This window comes from Bos mutus, chromosome 5 (assembly GCF_027580195.1).
Source record: "Bos mutus isolate GX-2022 chromosome 5, NWIPB_WYAK_1.1, whole genome shotgun sequence".
Taxonomy (NCBI): Eukaryota; Metazoa; Chordata; class Mammalia; order Artiodactyla; family Bovidae; genus Bos; species Bos mutus.
The window spans coordinates 36105318-36129690 of NC_091621.1; the positions used below are offsets into that span (position 1 = coordinate 36105318).

The window sequence follows — 24373 nt, forward strand, 5'->3', positions numbered from 1 at the left end:
ACCAAGTTGACCTTAAATTTTGTGCCTTACCTGATTCACTGTGGACTCCCTGGGGTCTTTTTCAAATGTGAGCCATCAAGGAAGCTATTGATTATTCTTCTACTGTTCTTGGGTCTAGCTGCCATGTAATATGTCATTTGAAGCTTGCACCCACATCATTACACACACTCCTATCCACTATGCCTTAGAGCCCTCCCTGGCCCAGACACGACCTGGGCCATGAGCATATCCCCCTTCAGAATGTTTAGAAGTTTAGAAGAGCTCCCATCAGTCACACTTTGCTGGCAGGTTTGGTTTGGGGAGGCCTTGGGATTCTGTCCTACCCATGGGCTACAGTCACATCCTTCACAAGCCTGTGTACCTCCCCTCTTGAAGAGTAGATGGACCCATTTCCTCCCCCATGACCAGCTCTGCATGTCAGGGATCTTGGAGAAATTTTGCAAGTGTCTCAGAGGTTTAATATACTCTTTCCTATTCCCCTTCCCCAGTAAGTTTCTTATCCTGATGTGTGGAACGTCTGGAAAATTACCAGCATGATTCTTCCTGGAATTGAGGGAACATGTGCTTTGGGGTGACTTTCTCCTTCATCCCTTGAAATTAGTGAAGCAGATCTCCACGTTTATGAGTCTTTCAAATGGCACTTGATTTAATCTCTACATTATCAGGCATTATGGATGGCAAAATGGTAGTCCTTGCATTTGATAAGGCTATATCACCACTTTTCCATTAAGAGATACCAAGAAACATGGTTAGTTAAAAAGCAGAAAGCTGTTTAAAATGCAATGCCTTGTGGAAGAAACTCAAAACAGTCTGAATTCCAAATGTGAATTGTCCACAAGCTCTGAAACAGGGACTGAATTACCTTGTGGGTACTCAGTGCCCTTTCCCACATCATTAATTTTCAGCTTCATCTTTTATGATTCTTTATGTTGTGCTTGCTCTAGCCAAGATAGCTCACTACTTGCACTGCTCCAGTACATGCAGACTTGCTCATATTTCAGGAATTTTCTCTTGTTCTTCCTCTTCCCTTTGTGGGACCTTCCAATTCAACCTAAAAATAATTTTTCTCCCAAAAGCTGAGTTTATCTTTTGCTAGCCCAGTGTTTCATCTATGACAGTAATAGCTACCATTTCTTAATCTTTTCTATAATAACAAGTACTTTCTTCTTGGTAATTTTTTTTTATATATGGAAATAACATATGTACATAAAAGCATATAAAACACACACAAATGTAACTTAATTATTGCCTGCATGCATGCTGAGTTGCTTCAGTCATGTCTGACTGTGTGACCCTATGGACTACAGGTCGCCAGGCTCCTCTGTCCGTGGGATTCTCCAGGCAAGAATCCTGGAGTGGGTTGCCATGCCCTCCTCCAGGGGATCTTCCCCACCCATGTATCGAATCTAAGTCTCCTGTATCTCCTGCATTGCAGGCAGATTCTTTACCACTGAGTCACCTAGAACCCCAACTTTTATGACTCTTGAGAGTCCCGTGGACTGCAAGAAGATCCAAACAGTCCATTCTAAAGGAGATCAGTCCTGGGTGTTCACTGGAAGGACTGGTGTTGAAGCTGAAACTCCAATACTTTGGCCACCTGATGTGAAGAGCTGACTCATTTGAAAAGACCCTGATGCTGGGAAAGATTGAGGGCAGGAGGAGAAGGGGATGACAGAGGATGAGATGGCTGGATGGCATCACCGACTCGATGGACATGGGTTTGGGTGGACTCCGGGAATTGGTGATGGACAGGGAGGCCTGGCGTGCTTCGGTTCATGGGGTCGCAAAGAGTTGGACACGACTGAGCGACTGAACTGAACTGACTGAAATATTTTTAAGTGACACTCCATGTTACCCATGTTATTACCATTTGTATTAAATAACAACAAAGAAATTGCCAGCACCCTGGAAACCCTCTGACTGTCTTTCCTAATAATAAACCTCTGTTTCTCCAAAGTAACCCATATCTCACTGGTATGCTCTTTGCTCTTGCTTTTCTTTGTAGTTTTACTGCTTAGAATACTTCCCTAATCACTGTAGTTTCATTTTTCCTGTGTTTTGAGCTTTATATACTTATAATCATACAGCATGTTCTCTTTTATTTTTGTCTGGCTACTTTTATGTAAGTTTCTGAGCTCCATCCAGGCTTTGTATAGTGGTAATTTGTTCATTTTCGTTGTTGAATAGTCTCCATTGTATGACTGTGCTGTAATGTATTTATCCATTCTTCTGCTGATAGACATTCATGCTGTTTCCAGTTTCAGGCTATTATAAATAATGATACTATAAACATTACTGCTTATTTCTCTAGGTGCCCATGTACACATCTGGGCCTGGAATTTTCCTGTGGAAAACTTTCTATATATAAATTCAAGTTTGTGAATAGATCTGTTTTTTAAAATTCTTTTTTTGTTCCTATGTACATTTTGGGTATTTGTTTAAGTGTTTTTCTACTGTGTTGATTTCATGTAAATTTCATAAAAATGCTTTCTTATTATTTGTTTAATATCTGCAGGATCTTTAGCAATGCCCCTTTTTCATTTGTGACATATTTACTTTTCAGAAATCTTTATCTGTACCTTCTCTCTTTATATTTGACCTGTCTGGCTAGAGAGTTATCAATTTTATGTCTTTTCACAGGACCAACTTCACTCACCTTATTATCTATTGTATATTTCCATTTTTTCTTCCACTTAAATTCTATTTTTAGAATTTTTAAATTATTTTCATCTTTTGAGGGTTTATTTTACTACTTGTTTAATTTCTGGAGAAATATTTTTAATTCATTAATTTTTAGCATTTTTCTTTTTTAATATATTTATTTAAAATTGAAAGTTCAAGCATGGCTTTAGGCATACCTCATGATATTTTATATTACTTTCCAGTCCAAGATATTTTCTCTGTCCCACTGAGATTTTGATTTTGACTTATATATTACTTGGATGTATATTTCTTAGTTTCCAAAGATCTGGGGATTGTCAAGTTAGCTTTTTATTGTTGATTTATGGTCTAGTTACATTATGGTCAAAGAATATCTTCTATGTGATTCAGTCATTAAGAATTTTGAGATTTGCTTTGTAGTCTTGTTTATTTTCTTTCATTTTCTTTTTGTAAATGTTTGCCTTGTTTATATCCAATATGCCTAATATTCTTTGTTGCATTAAAAGAATGTGTATTTTGGACTTATGTGTGTGTGTGTGTATATATATGTGTGTGTGTGTGTGTGAATGTGTTTGTTTTTTTCTTTCTGTCTTATTAATTTACTTTAATTCCTAAATTTTGATGGCACGTTGTATCTTCCTGATGGGTTTAATTTTTGTCATTAGTAAGGCTCCCTCTTAATTTATAATAATATTTTTGCATTAGTTGATGTTACTATAGCTATACCAGATTTCTTTTTGTTATTGTTTGCATGTTACTTTTTAAACATTTTTTACTATTTTTCTTTGAACACTTATGTAATCTTAGTTTTAGTTACATTTTTTGTTTGGTTGGTTGGTTGAGTTCTTTTTGGCATCTGAGACCTTAGTTCCCTACGTGTGTGTGTGCGTACAAATCACTTCCTTTGTGTCTGACTTTTTGCAACCCCACTGACTGCAACCCACCAGGCTCTTCTGTCCATGAGATTCTCCAGGCAAGGACACTGGAGTGGATTGTCATGCCCTCTTTCAGACCCAGGGGTTGAACTCACATTTCCTGTGGCTCCTGCCTTGCAGACAGATTCTTTACTGTTGAGTCACAGAGGAAGCCCCTAGTTCCCTGACCAGGGATCACATCTGTGCCCCCTGCATTCAAAGTATGGAGTCTTAACCACTGGATCACTAGGGAAGTCCTGTTGTATTTCTCATGTGCTGTCCTTAGTTGATGAGTCATGTCCAACTCTTTGCAACTCCATGGTCTGTAGTTCACCAGGCTCCTCTGTCCATGGGACTCTCCAGAGAAGAATACTGGATTAGGTTGCCATGCGTAGATAGCATATAACTGAATTTTTACTTTGCATATCAGGAAAGTATTTTTATTCTATCTGTACACTTTTTCTCTGCTTTTTGTATTGTCTATTTCCTCTAAGTACCTCATTTTTATTTAGTTTTGAGCTTTTTGTTGTTAAAAATTTACCTCAAATACATGGTAATGAGTGAAGTGTGTTCATTCTCAGTAGTGGGCAATAAAAGATGATTGGAAAGTCTCTGTGCATAGACAGGCTTGTGACCAGTAAGACTCAAGTAGAAGGGGATTGTGGTCTATGGGAATTGGCTTATCTCACTGGGTGATCCTCAACTGTTAATGACTTTTGGGGGAAGGTCAGAACTGGTCAATTTTTTTGAAATGGAACTTTGTCTTTAACCCATATAAATAGTATTTTAGGTAATGGGACTCACTGTTTAATATAAAAAAATATAAATTTTTGGCTTCTGTTTTCATTAAGGTGTCTAACTCTGCTGGAATTTCTCCAGATATTGCTAGCAAATGTCCTTCTTAGCTAGGTGAGACACAAGTCATTTTCTGTGTGTATTGACTGGAAGAAAGTATATAAACTACTTGTCATGCAGGATTTCCAATCCCATACTGAACCTCCTCCAGTCCCTGAGTATTGTCGAGGTTCAGAAACAGAATTAGGTCCTTCCTTAATATCCCCAAAGAATTTCATACTACAGGGCAAGTTGAAACCATCATCATCTCTCAATCTGCTTTGTAAAAACTTTATTAATATTTCTCATTTTCAGTTATCTCTTCTCCCACTTTGCAAGTTCATTCTTCTCTTCCTATACTGTCATATCGTTTGAGTTTGGTGAGGAGAAGCACATCTTCTCACTCCACCAAGTTCACATGCAACCCTGCCTCTGAAGTACTGTTACGCATGGCTCCTGGAAAATAACACTGAATAGGCAGTTAAAACAAAGATATCTTGCTTAAGGACAATGGGCAAGTGTTAAAATGAAAGGAATTATATGAATAAATCATAACATATTTTATTCCTGTCCCCTTGGATTTACACGTGAATCCTAAGGTGAGAGAAGATAACTGCAAATCATCGATACAGTAATTTCTCTGACAATTAGTGATGGTGAGCATTTTTTCATGTACCTATTAAGCAGTTGTGTGTCTTGTTTGGGAGAATGTCTATTTTAGTTTTCTGTCTATTTTTAATTGGTTGTTTGCTTTTTTGATATTGAGTTGGGTGAGCTATTTATATATTTTGGATATTAGCCTCTTAGTAGATGTATCATTTGCAAATATTTTATCCAATTTAATAGGCTATCTTTTCACTTTATCAGTGGTTTACTTTGCTGTGCAAAAAATTTAGGTCTCATTTGTTTATTTTGCTTTTGTTTCTTTTGCTTTAGGAAATGAACTTAAAAAAATATTGCTGCAATATATGTGAAAAAGTGTGCTCCCTGCATTCTCTACTAGGAATTTAATGGCTTCTGCTCTGATATTTAGGTCTTTAATCCATTTTGAGTCCATTTTTTGTGTATGGTGTGAGAAAAATCTTCTAATTTCATTATTCTACTTATTAAAGAGACTGGCTTTTCTTCATTGTATATTCCTGCTTCCTTTGTCATAGATTAACTGATCATAAGCATGCATGGGTACTATGAGTGCTAAGTTGCTCAGTTGTGTCCGACTCTTTGCAACCCCATGGACTGTAGCCTGCCAGGCTCCTCTATGGGATTCTCCAGGCATAAATACTGGAATGGGTTGCCATTTCTTTCTCCAGGGGATCTTCCTGACCCAGGGATCAAACCAGCATCTCCTGTATCGCCTGCATTGGCAGGCAGGTTCTTTACCACTAGTGTTATCTAGGAAGCCCATTAAGCATGTGTTGGGTTTACTTTTAGGCTCCTTTTATGTTATTGTTGATCTGTCAATCTGTGTGTCGGTTTTTGTGTCAGTACTCTGTTGTTTTGATTACTGTCATTCTTGTTGTTGTTTAGTCGCTAAGTTGTATCCAACTCGTTTATGACTCCCTGGCCTGTAGCCTGTACCAGGCTTCTCTGTCAAGGGGATTTCCCAGGCAAGGCTACTGGAGTGGGCTGCCATTTCCCTTTCCAGGGATCTTCCTGATTCAGGGATAGAACCTGTGTCTCCTGTATTGGCAGGAGGATTCTTTACCACTGAACCGCCAGGGATAGCTTTGCAGTATTGTCTGAAGTTAGGAAACATGATATCTCCAACTTTGTTCTTTCTTTCTCAATATAGTTTTGGCAATTTGGGGTCTTTGTGGTTCCACGTAAATTTTAGGATCACTTGTTTTTGTTTTGTGAAAAATGTCATGGGTATTTTTATAGAGATTGCATTAAATCTGTAGATTGCTCTGGATAGTATGGGCATTTTAACAATATTAATTCTTCCAACCCAAGAGCATGAGATAGCTTTCTGTTTCTTTTTATCATATTTTTATTCCCTTCATCAAAACTTTTATGATTTTCAGAGTATAGGTCTTTCACCTCGTTTATTCCTGGGTGTATTATTCACTTTGATGTAATATTAAATGGGATTGTTTTCTTACTTTCTATTTCTGATCGTTCCTTATTAGTGTATAGAAAAGAAACAGATTTCTGTTTATTAATCTTGTATCCCACAGCTTTTCTGAATTCCTTTATTAGATCTAATAGTCTTTTTGGTGGAGTTTTTCAGGTCTTCTTGGAGAAGGAAATGGCAACCCACTCCAATATTCTTGCCTGGAAAATCCCATGGATGGAGGGGCCTGGTGGCTACAGTCCATGGGGTTGCAAAGAGTCGGACACGACTGAGTGACTTCACTTTCACTTTTCACTTTCAGGTCTTCTATGTATATAGCATCATGTCATCTTCAAACAGTGATAGTTTTACTTCTTCCCTTCCAATCTGGATACCTTTTATTTCTTTTTCTTGTCTTATTGCTGTGGCCAAAAATTCAATACTATGTTAAATAGAAGTGGTGAGAGTAGACATCTTTGTCTTTTTCCTGATTTTAGAGGGTAGGTTTTCAGGTTTTCACCGTTGAGTATGATGTTAGCTGTGGATTTGTCTTAAATGGATTTTGTTATGTTGAGATATGTTCCCTCTACCTCAACTTTGATGAGGATTTTTATTACGAATGTTGAATTTTGCCAAATGATCTTTCTACATCTAGGTATATAGTCATTTAATTTTTATTCTTCCTTTTGTTAATGTGATGCATGCGTGCTCAGTTGCTTCAGTCATGTCCAACTCTTTGCGACCCTATGGACTGTAGTGCACTAGGCTCCTCTGTCCATGGGACTCTTTAGGCAAGAATACTGGAGTGGGTTGCCATGCCCTCCTCCAGGAGATCTTCCCAATCCAGAGATTGAACCCATGTCTCCTGTGTCTCCTGCATTGTAGGCAGATTCTTTACCACCAAGCCACCAGGAAAGTCCATGTGGTATATCACAGTATTTGATTTGTGTTTATTGGACCACTTCTGCATCTGTGGAATAAATTGCACTTGATCATGGTGTATGAACCTTCTTACATATTATTGAATTTGATTGCCAATATTTTGTTAAGGATTTTTATCTGTATTCATCAGAGTAATTGGCTGGTAATTTTCTTATCTTTCTTTCTTTTTTTATTTTTATTTTTGGTAGTGCCTCCGTCTGATTTTGGTATTAGGCCTCCTAAAATGAATTTGGGAATGTTCCATGCTTTTCTATTTTAGGGAATAGTTTGGGAAGAATTGGTACTAGCTCTTTATATGTTTGGCAGAATTCTCCAGAAACTATAATTTTGGTGGGGAGCATGCTGTAGTGTATACAGAAATTGAAATATAATGTTGTACTCATGAAACTTATATAATGTTATAAGCCAATGTTAATTAAAATAACAAATACTAAGCATTTTCCCATATTCTCTGTGGGTGTTTGAAGCTTTAGGGTATCAGCAGCACTGTTGATATTAGGACGTGTTGGGATAGAACTAAGATAATAATGTGGGTACATTGATGACTGATCTCAGAATTGGGGAAGGTGGCATAGGGCACAATGACAGAATTACAGTGTACATTTGGGTCTTGACACATACACTAACAACATAAATAGTCGCAATAACAACTTTAGTGGACATCAATACAAGAGAGGATATCTTTGGTACCATTTTTGACATCTTTATCAACTGGAAAAAAGTTGCTGAAAGTACTAGTTCTAAAAGCACAAATGAAACTCTATGAAATCTCTTTGAATTATTTGGGAGAAAATTGGATGGACTTGAGATGTTCACAAGTGGGTGAAAGTGTGGCCTTATTTCCTTTTCTTGTTACCATAGGCTGGGGTGGTATAGCCTGTGAAGCAAACACTGTAAAAATCAGAGAATGAAATTCTTTATTATTAAATCAAAAGAAGTTATATAATTAGTGAAATTGCAGAGCAAATTTATAGAGCAATAAGATTGATCTCACTTCTAATCTGAAGCACATTTGGTAATAATTTGGCATTCATAATTAGCTGAAGAGAGGCCCCATGAGTGAGCCTGACTCTTAGACGGAGGGCCCAGGCCCAGAGACGTTTGAGGGCAGAAGTGTGTACTAGCTGACACATCAGTAGGGTTTGACATCTGGAAAATATTGAAGAGTCCTATATTTGCTACCCTCAATCACCCATACTATTGGCAAACTCAATTCTAGACTCCTCTCACAAGCTTCTGTGAAGCTTTCTCAGCTCTGTATTCTTTACTCTGATGTCTACTTAAGCCTATCTTTTTGTTACCTTCTCCTGACACTTTGTAGGAGACTTGTGAAAATCTTTGATCTGTCAGAGATGCAGCCTCTACTCTAAGCTACACTTTATCTGTCTTTGTTTAGTCTTTTGTCAACATGTTTTATTTAAAAATCAAGTTCCCTTTACATTAGCAGTCTAAGAGATGTAACCTCTTATCTACTTTTTATCTGTTAAATGCACAGATACTCCCTGTCACTCAGTTGACACTCTCTCATTGTGTATCCTGCATCTCAGTGGAGACACATTCAACATATTGGTTTTAACTAAAATATGTATATACATTATTTTTAACTGTGGAGAAGAATCTTATTTTAAACTTTAGCACATTTAGAAAATGCATATATGTAAATAGTACATTGACATTTAAACAAAGCTCCCCTCATTGTCTGAAGCAGCATCATGAAGAGTGGGCACAATATATTTATCCTTGTTCTTTTTAGGAGGAGTCTGAAAACTAACCTAAGTCTATCAGCCAAACTGACGATCCTTTTTCCTGCAGCACATTTAGTGGCATTCCTTTCTAAAAGGAAAAAAAAAAAAAAAAGGATTGTTAAAACTGAACAAAGTATTCAAAACTGCATTTTTAAGCTCTAAATTTTTTACTTGGAGAATAGTTAAGGGCTTCCAGGTGGTGCAGCAGTGAAAAATTCACCTGTCAGTGCAGGAGAGGCAGAAATCGTGAGTTTGATCCCTGGGTCAAGAAGATCCCCTGGAGTAGGAAATGGCAAGCCACTCCAGTATTCTAGCTTGGGAAACCCCATGAACAGTATGGAAAAAATATGATAGCAGTTTATGAGCCGACCAGGTCAGAAGGTGTCTAATATGCTACTGGGGAATAGTGGAGGGCAATTACTAACAGTTGCTGAAAGAATGAAGCTGCTGGGTCAAGCAGAAATGATGTGCAAGTGTCTGGTGGTGAAAGTAAAGTCCGATGATATAAAGAACAATATTGCATAGGAGCCTGGAATCTTAGGTACATGAATCAAGGTAAATTGGACATGGTCAAGCACGAGATGGAAAGACTGAACATCAGCATTTTAGGAATCAGTGAAATAAAATGGATAGGAATGGGTGAATTTAATTCAGATGACCATTATATCTACTACCGTGGACAAGAATCCCTTAAAAGAGATGGAGTGGCCCTCTTCTACAAAGCAGAAAGAGTAGAAAGCTGAGCACTGAAGAATTAATGCTTTTGAACTGTGGATTTGGAGAAGACTCTTGAGAGCCCCTTGGACTTCAAGGAGATCAAACCAGTCAATCATAAAGGAAATCAGTCCTGAGTATTCATTAGAAGGACTGATGCTGAAGCTGAAACTTCAATACTTTGGCCACCTGATGCAAAGAACTGACTTATTGGAAAAGACCCCGATGCTGGGAAAGATTGAAGGCAGGAGGAGAAGAGAATGACAGAGAATGAGACGGTTGGATGGCATCACTGACTTGATAGACATGAGTTTGAGCAAGCTCCAGGAATTGGTGATAGACAGGGAAGCCTGACGGACTGCAGTCCATGGGGTCTCAAAGAGTTGGACATGACTGAGTGACTGAACTGAACTGAACTGAGCACTCATAGTTAACAGAAGAGTCCAAAATGCAGTATTTGGGTACAGTTTCAAAAACAACAGAATGATCTTGGTTCATTTCCAAGGCAAACCATTCAATATCCTAGTAATACAAGTCTATGCTCCAACTACTGAAGCCAAAGTATCTGAAGTTGACTGGTTCTATGAAGACCTACAAGACCTTCTAGAACTAACACCAGAAAAAAAGATGTCATTTTCATCATAGTGGATTGGAATGCAAAAGTAGGAAATCAAGATATGCAGAATAACAGTGGAGGTGATGAATAGATTCAAGTTTGGCCTTGAATTACAAAATGAAGCAGGGTAAAGGCTAACAGAGTTTTGTCAAAAGAATAGGCTGGTCATAGAAACCATTCTCTTCCAATAACACAAGAGATGACTCTACACATAGACATTACCACATAGTCAATACCAAAATCAGATTGATTATATTATTTGCAGCTGAAGATGGAGAAGCTCTATACAGTCAGCAAAAACAAGACTGGAAGCTGACTATGGCTCATATCATGAGCTCTTTATTGCAAAACTCAGGCTTCAGTTGAAAGTAGGGAAAACCACTATGCCATTCAGGTATGACCTAAATCAAATCCCTTATGATTATACAGTTGAGGTTGTTAGTTGCTCAATTGTGTCCTACTCTTTGCGACCCCATGGACTGTAGCCCACCAGGCTCCTCTGTCTGTGGAATTCTCCAGGGAAGAATACTGGAGTGGGTTGCCATTTCCTTCTTCAGGGGATCTTCCCGACTCAGAGATTTGAGTCCAGGTCTCCTGCATTGCAGGCAGATTATACAGTGGAGGTGATTAATAGATTCAAGTATTAGATCTTGTAGACAGAATTCCTAAAGAACTATGGTTGGAGGTTCATAACATTGTACAGGAGGTGCTGACCAAAACCATCCCCAAGAATAAGAAATCCAAGGAGGCAAATTAGTTGCCTGAGGAGGCTTTACAAATAGCTGAGGAAAGAAGAGAATCAAAAGGTAAGGGAGAAAAAGAAAGATATCCTAACTGAATGTAGAGTTCCATAGAATAGCAGAGAGAGATAAGATGGCCTTCTTAAATGAACAATGCAAAGAAGTAGAGAAAATCGTCAGTGCTATGGTTTTTCTAATAGTCACATATGGCTGTGAGAGTTGGAGGCTAGGTGCCAAAGAATTGATGCTTTTGAATTGTGGTGCTAGAAAAGACTCTTGAGAGTCTCTTAGACTTCAAGGAGATCAAATCAGTCAATCCTAAAGAAAATCAATCCTGAATATTCATTGGCAAAACTGATGCTAAAGGTGAATCTCACTAGAAGAGACCCTGATGTTGGGAAAGATTGAAAGCAAAAGTAGAAGGGAGCAGCAGAGAATGAATTGATTGGATAGCATCACCAACTTAATCGACATGAATTTGAGCAAACTCTGGGAGGACAGAGGAGCCTGGCATTCTGCAGTCCATGGGTCACAAGGAGCAACTGAACAACAAGAACAACTCTCAGAGGATAGACTGTTGTCATCAGTAATTACTGGGCTTTTCTTCATTCAACCTCCTGGAAAGAGATTTCCTCTTTCTCTCTTTGAGTCCTGATTCTAAATTACCAGGAAAGGGAAAAAATAGGATATCAGCAAATTTGGTTATGCCAGTATGTGGGTGCCTGCTAGGTCGTTTCAGTCATGTCTGACTCTTGTGTGGCCCTGTGCACTACAGCCTGTCAGGCTTCTCTTCCATGGAATTCGCCAGGCAAGGATACTGGAGTGAATTGCCATGCTTTACTCTTATTACAGGATACCTATGTTCCAAGCCTGCCCTGTGGACCGGGGAAATGTGATAATGGGTTGAAGAAATTATTAGACAAGAGGTGCTGGATGATAATCCAGGAAGTGATACCTAACTTTGGGATGCTATTTCTTTCCTCTTGGAAACTTCTGAGTTTACAAATATTGGGTCCATGATCTAGCAAATAGGGAGACTATAGGGATTTACTTAGTGAGTAATGAACTATGTCAGTTTACTTAGTGAATATGAACTATGCTTATGTAATATAAATTCATGTGCTACAAGAAGGGCTTTTCTGGAGTCTCAGATGTCAAAGAATCTGAATGCAATGAAGGAGACCTGGGTTCAATCCCTGGGTCAGCAAGATCCCCTGAGAAAGAAATGGCTACCCATTCCAGTATTCTTGCCTGGAGAATTCCATGGACTGAGAAGCCAGGCAGGCTACAGACCATGGGGTCACAAAGAGTTGGACATGACTGAATGACTGAGCGCACACACAGCACATCATAACTGTTTCATAATAGATATGCAAATAAGGGATAGATCTCTGACCTACTAGCTCCCATTTCCAAAATAATTTAGTGTTCCAGAAAAGCAAAAAAATGGGGAGGTCATACAAGATGGCAGAGAAGTAGGAAGTAGAATTTGCCTGCGTTCATAGAAACAATGAAAATATATCTACAAGTGGCATGAATCACACAGAACAGCTAGTAAGCACCAACAGAAAACTTCGGATGCCCAAGAAGACAAGAAAATCCTCACATAACTGGGTAGGAGAAAAAAAAAAAAAGAAAAAGGAATCAGAGTGGGGCCTGTGCCCTAGGGGGAAACTTTATATTCCTTGTTTCATGTAATCCTCAAGAAATCCTTGTGAGGGAAAGATATTCTTAATCCCATGCTACAGATAAGGGAATGGATTATTATCAAGCTAGTCATTTATCCCAGGTCATAGAGTGGGAAGGTGGTTTGTCAACCCAATACTTTCTGGTTCTAGGACTCCTGCTCTTCTGGTACACCATTTTAATTTCCCAGAATTTACCATAGTGGCAGTAAAGAATCTATAATAAGTTGAGGATAATCACAGGGAAACAGGAGGCTATTGTGTAATTAAGATTGGAGATGGTTATGAACAGAGATAAGATATTGGTAGAAATAATGACAGAAAAACAATGTAGTTTGAGGACCTATCAGAAATAACCTTATGAAAGGTTACATTTGATTAACCAAATGTTGAGGATAAAAGAGAGGGAGGAATTGATGTTATACTAAGGTTTCTGTATCTACTACAAATGAATTTCACTGAGTAGGCTTAAGCAAGACAAGGAATGAACGGAAGAGTTGAGGTAATGTGCATGTGTTAGCACTCAGGGTGGGTTTGTCCAATAAATATGCCATCTGCAGTCTTATATGTCTTCTGTAGAGAAATTAGAGAAAATTAATAGCTAAATTTGGGGAATTTGAGTTGGAACTTTACTTGTAAACATTTTTAGGTTCAGATGCAGTTTTAGTCACTCTAGGCTCTTCTCTGGTGGCTCAGTTGGTAAAGAATCCACCTGCAATACAGGAGACCTGGGTTCGATCCCTGGGTTGGGAAGATCTGAAGGAGGGCATGGCAACCCACTTCAGTATTCTTGCCTGCAGAATCCCATGGAAGGAGGAGCCTGGTGGGCTGCAGTCCACGGGGTCGCAAAGAATCGGACACACGACTGAGCGACTAAGCACACACACAGTCCCTAACAATTGTCTGCAATAGTTGTCACCTTCCAGTGGATTCTGCTCTGTAACTTCATACCCTAGGTCTTTCTTGGAAAGTCCTTACACATGTATTGATTTCCTTCTAAGTTTTTTAATAGTCAAGAAGTAGAAATTTTTAAAAGAAATACTAAAATGTGGTTATTTGGATAATAGTTGAACAAGTGACTGAATTGAAGACTTTTAATCATTTCATTACAAAAAAATTAAGAAAGGCTAATATCATAATATGTTTAATTTCTGGCATTTTATGTAGACAGATTTTCACCTCAAGCCTTAAGAGCACTTAGAGTTTTTGCCTCAGGTTCATTTTGTTTAATACAGGTCTGTACTCATGTTAAGTCAACTCCTTATCCATGATTTACTTGTTTGTGATGCCCCCAATCTTGTTTATGTTGCCCAAACGTGGCTGAGAGAGACAGCTGTGACATTATGAATCCAGCTGGCCGCAGATGGATCTTCAGTGAAGCATGAATCCATTTTGGGTTGGTGATCTATGTTTACTGCCTCTTGTTAAACTTTCAGAGATTCAGCTCCTAAATCACCTGGCATTGACTGAATCCACTTACATATAAGTAATAGACTGAAGTAAGCTGCAGCCTTTGTTGCTTGTGCTCAAGACTCTCACCTGTAGGGACAATTCTTTATATTATTATTTTATTGTCCATGTTTTATAGTCCATGTTAGAGTCTGTTTAGTTTATGGCCATTTAGCACATATGTTTCATTAGGTGCAATAAGCTTAGTAGCTCATGTTTTGAGGTTACAATGATTATGAGCCTTTCCAAGATTTTGTTGACATTTCCACATTTATGTTATGGATTTGACAGTTAAACTTGAAATCTCAAGGAGAAGGGGATGAAGTTGTAGCCTGAAAAGAAATTATTTTAGAATTTTTAGAGAAAATATCAATGATAAATGTTTATCTGCAAGGCTGATAGGAGTGCAGGCTTTTTTAGATCTATGCACAGATAACCAGTTAAAGCACAAAGCAAAACAAAGATGTATGCATAGTTGAAATAATTAGCTAAAACTGAACAAAACTGAAACTGTAACAGTGGCTCCTAGCAAATAAAATTTAATTTTGAATCAGAATCCATAAACTCTTGAGTGTATAAGCTCCATAACTTCACTTTTTCAGAGTCCAGTGTGATATTCAAACTGGCCAGAATTGCTAATATAGATATATACACACTGGGTCCTTTACAACCTGAGTAGGAAATACTGTTAAATGTTAATGGGTATGCAAATCAGTGAACTTGTGGTTGAAAGTTTTTATGGCAGGTTGGCCTATTTGTAATTCTTCTTTACATTTGTCCAGAGCAGCAAAATTTAGAACTGCTAAATTTTTTGATACAATATGTTCTTTTTTTTTTTTTTTTTTAAAGTTTCTCTCATGGCTCAGTGGTAAAGAAGCTGCCTGTGATGCAGGAGACACAGGAGATGCAGGTTCCGTCCCTGGCCAGGAGGATCCCCTGGAGAACGAAGTGGCAATTCACTCCAGTATTCTTGCCTAGGAAGTCCCATGGACAGAGGAACCTGGAGATTTTTAAGATTTTGTATCAGGCATTAGCTGATTTATAGTACTTAGTTTCAGGAGTACAACAAAGTGATTCAGTTATACATACATCATTTCCTTTTCAAATGATTTTTCCATTTAGGTTATTACAGATTTTTGAGCAGAATTTCCTGTGCTGTACAGTAGGTCCTTGTTGTTTATCTGGTTTAGAAAAGCAGAGACATTACTTTGCCAACAAAGGTCCATCTAGTCAAGGCTGTGGTTTTTCCTGTGGTCATGTATGGATGTGAGAGTTGGACTGTGAAGAAGGCTGAGCGCCAAAGAATTGATGCTTTTGAACTGTGGTGTTGGAGAAGACTCTTGAGAGTCCCTTGGACTGCAAGGAGATCCAACCAGTCCATTCTGAAGGAGATCAGCCCTGGGATTTCTTTGGAAGGAATGATGCTAAAGCTGAAACTCCAGTACTTTGGCCACCTCATGCGAAGTGTTGACTCATTGGAAAAGACTCTGATGCCGGGAGGATTGGGGGCAGGAGGAGAAGGGGACGACAGAGGATGAGATGGCTGGATGGCATCACTGACTCGATGGACGTGAGTCTGAGTGAAGTCCGGGAGTTGGTGATGGACAGGGAGGCCTGGCATGCTGCGATTCATAGGGTCGCAAAGAGTCGGACACGACTGAGCAACTGAACTGAACTGAACTGAGTGTGTGTATGTAATTCTAAATTCCTGATTTATCCCTCCCTCTCTGCCTTTTATCCTTGGTAACCATAAATTTGTTTTTACATGTGTGACTCTACTTCTGTTTTGTAAATAAGTTCATTTGTATCAGTTTTTCTTTTAGATTCTGTATATAAGCCATATCCTATGATATTTTTCTTTGTCTGACTTTACTTAATGCAACAACCTCCAGGTCCATCCATGTTGCTGCAAGTGACATTATTTCATTCCTTTTAATGACTGAGTAGTATTCTACTGTATAATATGTACCACATCGCTTTTATCCATTCATTTGTCAATGGACATTTAGGTTGCTTCCATATCTTGGCTGTTCTCAACAGCACTACAATGAATATTAGGGTGCATATATCCTTTCAAACCATGTTTTTCTCCAGATATATGCCTAGGAGTGGGATTGCTGCATTATATGGTAACTATATTTTTAGCCTTTTAAGGAAACTCCGTATCGTTCTCCATAGTGGCTGTACCAATTTACACTCCCACCGAAGTGTAGGAGGATTTTTTTCCTATAGTCTGTTTATCATTTATTGTTTGTAGACTTTTTGATGATGGCCGGTGTGAGATGATATCTCTAGGTAGTTTTGAGTTTTTTTTCTCTAATATTATGATTAGCGATGATGAGCATCTTTTATTGTGCCTGTTTGTCATCTGTATGTCTTCTTTGGAGAAATGTCTAGAATAACTAATAAATTTTAAATATCACTCTTCACTTTTAAATATATTAATTAATTTATTCTTAATTAAATTCTCTGTGCTATGTCCTCTGCTTTATCATGGCATCCAGTACTCACCATGTGCCCACAGCCGCAGAGGAGGGACATTCTCTTGTTTTGTGCTGATGTATCTTTCTACATGAATATAGGATAGTTATTCTGCCATCAAGGAGATACAAATGTAGTTGGAGAAGTGAAGTAAACACAGAAAACAATTTGAAAACATGTAAAAATTCTTCATGTCAATCTTATTTTATTGCTATTTCTAGGATTTAGTATATATTGGTTTACCTGTGTAATATATCAATAAATATGAATAACTTGGGTCCCTTTGTTAATTCATAAATTAAGCAGATGTTTACTGATTACTTACCCCTTGTAGGCAGTGCTCTAGGCTCTGGGGTATCAACAGTGGAAAGAATGGAACGATAAAAATGACTTGCAGTCCTCCTGGAACTTATGGAATAGTTTTAGCTATTGTTTACTCTCTTGGTTTTCAGGATCTTGATAGGGTCTTGTTTCTTGACATCCTAGTAACTTTTGATTGAATAATGGATTTTATAAATAAAAATAGATGATATTTTATTCTTCCTGAAAAGGTTCACTTTTTCCTCTGTTAAGTGCAAAGAATAGAAGCTGATCACCTTAATTCAGTCATGAAATGGACTGGATAAGGGTTGATTTACAGTTTCAACAAGGACAGTTTCATCACAGGTTTTCTTTAGTCTTCCATACCCTTGTATATCCTGGGCCATTCTCTCAGAATTTTCTGAATTATAATAGTTTCCTCAGCATGAAATAGCCAGACCTCTGCTATACTTTACAGAGACGTTCTCCCATCCAAGTCGTAACCAGGCCCAACCCTGCTTAGCTTCTGAGATCAGACAAGATGGAGTGCGTTCAGGATGGTATGGCCATAGACTATAGACTTTCTGCTTAGTCTCTCAGCTTTCCTTGTGCAAAAGTTCATAATTTGGCAAAAGTCTTGAAAGGAAAACTGGCTGTGTATCTTACTCTTTTCTGAGCATCTCCTTTCTCACAAGAATCTTGGCTCCTTAAATTTCAAACATTACCTCTTTAACCTACTGAGACTGTTCTCTGCCCAGGCAAAATCCAGGTTCTCGTCTTCTTGCCTTGCACGTGGAATCAGCTAATGTCCCCAGAGAAAATACAGTTAACTTTCCTGTAATGCTCGCCAATCTGGTATCTTGATTTTTCTTCTCTTCACTGCTTCATCAGCTCTTAGATGACTTTAAGTAGATTTGGGGAGTTATTTTTATATTTTGTTTCTTTTTTTTAGGGTTTTTGGCTGGATCATTAGTCTGTTGCATGCTTACTATCTCATCCTTGTTTTCAGATACTGAAATAGAATAATCATGCCTTCTTTTACATACATCTATACAACCACAAAGAATGTAGCCAGGAATTTCTATCCTAGCCCAATGTATTCTGGAATTAACTGGCAGACTGAACAGGTAGAGATATAACATTGAACAAAATCTTCAATGTAAGTGTCATTGAAAAAGCTGGACAATTAACAGAGCTACTATTCTATAGTACCCTGAGTCCAATGACCCAGAGCTGCTTAGATGGGTGAACTCAGTATAAGTGGGAATCCAAGACCTGATGGTAGCTCTAGGGAGTTGTAGCTTCTGGATGCTTCTCTTGGCATCTTATTATGAATTATCCCCACAGGAAGTAATTCTTGATTGTCACTGTCTTATTAAAATACTGGGGGACAGAGATATTCTTTGTGCTTTTTATATCTCTACTAACAGTTGTAGGAAGAAGGTATAGCACAGTAGTTAAGTGCATGGATTTGGGAGTCAATCAAATTTATATTCAAATCTTGTCCATTCATTGGATGCTTAAACTTGAGAAAGTTGCAAAAACTCTCTAAAGCCTTAGTTCCATATCTGTGAAATGGGAATAACAATACATTTCGTTGTTCTGATATGAAAGTTGATGGGGACTGTGTTTTTAAAATGCTAATAACAATCTCTAGCACATTGCTAGTATGCAGTTTTTGGTAGCTTAAGTTTTTTTTGTGTGTGTGGCTATTATGGAAACGCATGGAATAAGACCCAGAATTTTGAGATGAGACCTTAAGATATGTACATAGCCCCTCCAAAGTAAGTAGATGAAGCACATGGAAAAAGTTGTTAAGAATTCTTAAGTTTGTTTTTGTTGTTAAAAACCATTTAAATATCTGTACATTTAAATATCAGATAAAAAAACTATCTGAAATAACTCTAGAAAAAACAACTGAATTGGAAGCAGTTTAACTCTCAATGACTTCAAAAATGTGCTGCTTCATAGTTTCAATAGATAACTAACAAATATTTATTTACTGCATATTGTTTTAAAGTTAATCTAATGGGTACTCTAAGTTGTATAGGTATTATCATGTTTAAGAAAAGGAAAAAAATTTAAAGTAAAATAAAACTGAGTAAAAAAAATACTTAGAATTAAAATAAATATGTACAGAGAAATTTGGTTCCTAGGTACCATTCATTAGTTACATGGTATTGATTGGGCAGGGTAAGTGATCTTTTTGAATCCCAGTTTTCTTAGTGAAATTACAAATGGGAAAAATGATAGTTAGGATTTTCTTCACTACCAAACAAGAAAATGAAAATGCTTAATAAGCAATAAGCATGATCTTATTACCTGTTTTTAATAGTCGGGTGTACCTTTGAACCTTTCTTTGAGCTCTGAGGAATATAAACTTGTGTTTAATAGCAAGCAAACAATAACTAGCTATGCCAAGTGATGAAGTGGAATCTGGCCATTGCTATTAAATAATAATTTAAGTCACATGTATTTGAGTAAAATTTTACATTGCTTCCCTACGTGGAAATTTTTCCCAAATCTTGACTTTCTTCTGAACATTTTTCAGATATGACATTATACTTAAAACTTACTCCCAGCATCTTTTCAATAGTTCTGACTTTGAGAAGACAGAACTGGAGGAAAGTGAGCTCTTCTCTTCCTTTCTAGTTACACTAATTCAGGAATTGTTTCTGTTCTCCTCATACTTGAGTGAGCATGGAATGATGCCTTTGCTGAGTATTTCTGTTTGATTTTCCAAAAGCTGTTGTCAGTCCTTACAGCGCAAAAATGAAAGGCACATGGTAATTGGTGTAGCCACAGTCAGTTTTCAAATCTAATTGGAACTGACCCAGACACCCTCAGAGCTCCTCCTAGCCTTTCAGATTTATAAGCGCATCTGGTGAGACAAAAGCAAGAAAGTTTGTTAAAAGGGGGGAAATTCCCTTTTGAGTGTTGCTGAACCAGAAAGCTTTGACTGTATGGTTCTCTGAGTCTGGACAATGTCTTGTGTGTTTGTTTCCACAGAGCATATATCATTACAGACTATATGGGCATCCGAAATGAAAGTTTCATGAAATTAGCTGCAGTAGGGACCTGGATGGGGGACTTTGTCACAGCTTGGATGGTAAGAAATTTTAACTTCACCCATTTCAAATGTCAGATGGAAGACATGTTCATAATGTTATACACACTATTTTTCTTTTTAAACCAATAGCCTCATGAATTATTTTATTTCATGTTATATTTCAAATAACATTCCAAAGTGAAAAAAGAAGGATCTTGTTTTCATGGTTAGCATTATTGCAGTTGTGCAAAGCCCTCAAACATGAGAAAGTCTCATTTATTTCATCAAATTTAAACAGTCATTTCAGTAACAGGCTTGTTAGATAATCCAAGTCCAGTTATCCCTAATTTTCCAAGCAGTAAGTCACTGGAAATGCTGAGCTCTAACTGTTGGTCTTCCTGTCAGCCCAGCCCCTTTTTGATGTAACAGTGCTGTTTATTTTGTTACATCATTCCTCTGTCCTCCCAAGGGTTAAAGATACAGTTTTATTTTCTCAACTAATGTGAATTGGATTTTATTCAGTACACACTATTTTTCATGGTTTAGGACAGAAGTTACCTCTCTTGCAAGGGGAACAAATTCATGAGAAATACAAATCTAGAGATTATATGCAATATCTGTTTACCTCAGGAAAAAACATCAATACAATTATAATACCAATGATGACTGTCTACTGAGATATATTTATATATAAAGCACATTTATGTGTGTATATATGCATATGTATAGACATGTGTGTGTGTGTGTGTGTGTGTGTGTGTATGCATGTATGTGGGACATACACATTCATCGAATTAATGGAAAACTCTTCTGGGAATATTTAAATAATTTTATAAGGATTGTTTGCTTGTTTTTGACATGTTTACTTTTAAGGTAAGAAATACTGTTTGGGCTGTCTGATAAGACCTATGAAGTATCCTTAAGGACTTTAAAAATGGTTTTCTGCATTTCTTTTCCTTATTGAACCTACTAACTTAATGGTAACTGAGGAGTTCTGAGAGTTATCTGTTTTAGTCTCTTTTGTGCCTTATCAGTCTTTGTGTGTGCAGCAATTAGACAAACCATGTTTCATGCTGGGCTCATCTGCCAGGAGAGTAATTTCTGTATTTAACCACTGAGTTAATTAAAGACACTATGTAGCTTAAAGGCTCTGGGTCCTATAAGCTTATAAGAGAGTCTCAGGATGCAAAGAGCATTGTTGTTATTGTTTAGTCGCTAAGTCTTGTCTGACTCTTTGCGACTCCATGGACTATAGCCCACCAGGCTCCTTTGTCCATGGAATTCTCCAGGCAAGAATACTGGAATGGGTTGCCATTTCCTTCTCCAGAGATCTTCCTGATCCAAGGGTCGAACCTGTGTCTCTTGCTTGACAGGCGGACTCTTTACCACTGAGCCACCTGGGCTTATAAAAATGGAACACTTTAGCATTCACTGACACCTTTCATAAGTGTAGGCAATCCTAATTAGCTTTATTCAAATTCATTCACTTAAATATGAGAGGACCTACCAAAAGAAAGATCATGCCCAAATTAAACACAACTTGGCAGGGACATGCCCTATAGATGTGTTTCTGATACTGCAGGGCAATTGTCACAAGTGTTACTGCCATTTCTGTTCCTAGCTTTGTTTCTTACCTGAAACAGGTGTTTTCAGGGCACAGGAAGCAATTTCTTAATAGCAACTACTGTCATCATTTTGCAAGTGACCATAAAGTATCAAGTGACCATAAAAGAGTTTGCCTAGCCTGTTTTTGAAACTCCTCCCTCCTCTATTTAATTTTATAATGTTATCAGAACCCATTACCAGATGCTTTCCATTTTATTAACTTTAAAATTGAAATTTGAAAATGTTGTTTGTTTGTAATCACTAGAAATAAGAATGAGAATAAGCTAGGCATTAAGACCAGGCAGCCTCATCTGTTTCCACTGGGACAAACTGTTTAAAAGGAAAGATCAACTTTAAACTTGTAATTTCCTTAAAATCTGAAGTGATGCCTTTTGGAAAGTTTTGCATTTATTGCGAATTATGATTTTGACTCATTTTATGATGGCTACTTAATAAAATGCAAAAGAGAACTGAATCAATTCAGAAATTTGGATTCTCTAATCTTGCCACCTATGGTTTGACCTTCCACAAATAATATACAATCCTTTGAGCCTTAGGTTGCACTTGTCTTAAAAAGGATTAATAGTTCCTATTGGTGCTCCTGGTTTTTTTGTGAAGATTAAATGTGTGGTCCTGGGACCAGACTTAAAATGCTGATGTTTAAGGGAGATATAAGTGCTTTATTGTTATTGTTCATGTTTTTGAACCCCCATCCTCTTGACTGGTCCCAGTCCCTTGAAGTAATGCAAAGGAAGGTCATCGATCCAAACTTTAGGCCTTGGAGACTTTCTATCCCTCCTCTGAAGCTCCAGGAGCATAAGAATCCCACCTTATCTCAGACCTGGGGTCCAGGCACTTGAAGTTTTCTACCTATTGCTCATGGTTCATTTCCTTTTCACCTCTGCCTGATGCTGACCCTTACCAAAGGCAGGGGAGAAGCAACAGACTAATGAAACATAAGGTCTGCTTTGAAGTTTGCAGGCTCAAGTCAGCCATTTGATACAGAAACCATTTTCTTTTCCATGATGACACCGTTATTTATTTGTGACCCAATTCCACCCAACTTCTCCTCAGACTTTCCTACAAAATAGTGTTTCCTAGGCCATATAGGGGTTTCCCAGGTGGTACAGTGGTAAAGAATCTACCAGCAATGCAGGAGAGGTAGGTTTGATCTCTGGGCCAGGAAGATCCCCTGGAGAAGGAAATGGCTACCTGCTCCAGTATTTTTGCCTGGAAAATTTCACAGACAGGAATCTGGCAGTCTGCAGTCCATGGGGCCACAAAGAATCAGACACAACTGAGCGACTGAGCACACACACACATACACAGGCTGTATATATAGCTCTGCCCCGTATTTACTGGTTATATTATTTTTATAATTAAGCTATTTTTCTTTTGAACCATAATGTCGGGTGCAAGGTCTGGGCCGCACTGAGAGGCAAATGCAGGGTATGACTTTGACCAAAGACCTTTAACCCTTCCTGATTGGATTTCTACCATGCAGTCTTCTGCCCTACTCTTGTGGTTTAAGGGAATACCAATAATTCCATAGTTCAATCTGTAGTCTTTTTCTCCATCATCCAGATGATCTTCAGAGTTTCTCTTAAATTTAGTACTTTAATTTCTTCTATTTTTTACTAGCTAACCTTATAACTTTTTACCTTTTCCTATACTGTAGATTAAGAATAGATTGAGAGTCAAGAAAACTGTGTTACAGGTTTAAGCCAGCAAACCTTCTGAGGTCTCTCATCTCTTCCTTTCTGCAAACCGAGGAAGAATAAAAATCCCTTTCTGCTTATGTTATCTGAAAAACTGACCTTTTCCCATTAGTCACAGGGACAGAGATGGAAAAAAAAAGTTTTCTCCTGATTTGAAAGTTCAGTCACACAGAGAGGATTCCCAGAGCACATCATTTCTATTCCCATTTCTATTCACTGACTAGGCAGTACGTTTCCATATAAATATTTATATGTCTACATATGTGTGCATTGATAACATTTAAAAAAATAATAGTTTTCCTCTTGAGAGGAGCCTAGGGAAGCTTTGACCTTCATTTGTCCAAAGAATTCTCATCATGAAGTGAATATCAATGATGAAGGTGACTTGTGGAAAAGCAAGTGATTATTTACATTTCCGATAAAAGTATGCCTTTCAATATTATATTTTAAAAATAGAGAATTTTTCTCTGGTGGAAATAATTCAGAAGTTTCCCTTGGTTTTAAAAGGCACATCAGAACTTATGTAATCCACAGGTGAGGCCAATATGAACCAATCTGGCAAAAATCTTTGGCCCTCACACTACCAAGTGTCAGGCTCTGCTTGGTTCAATTCCCTGGCAGTCCTGGCTATTCCAGACTCTGTTGTATGCCTTGGGCAGAGGGCGATGTGTCAGGGTTAAAGTTGCTATTTTTTTAAAATAGATTTTTTAAAAATTAGGATAAAAGAAATATATAAAATGACCAGTTGTTTAATTCAGCATTGAGCCGGCCCCTTATGTTAATAGTTACAGAGAAGGAACTCTCTGCAACTGTGTTGCAGAGAAAGGAAAGCAAAAATACAGGTGTCTTCTGTGACACCATGGCCAT

At 37.8% G+C, this 24373-nt stretch overlaps 1 protein-coding gene across 3 annotated transcripts in view; it reads left to right on the forward strand.

Moving 5' to 3' along the window:
- Window positions 1-24373, forward strand: part of TMEM117 (transmembrane protein 117) — a 609728-nt gene that overhangs the window by 290005 nt on the left and 295350 nt on the right. For all 3 annotated transcript variants that reach the window (XM_070370659.1, XM_070370658.1, XM_070370660.1), the window contains one exon: window positions 20144-20243. In XM_070370659.1, coding sequence (XP_070226760.1) covers window positions 20144-20243 — 100 coding nt within the window. The remainder of the gene's footprint in view (window positions 1-20143; window positions 20244-24373) is intronic.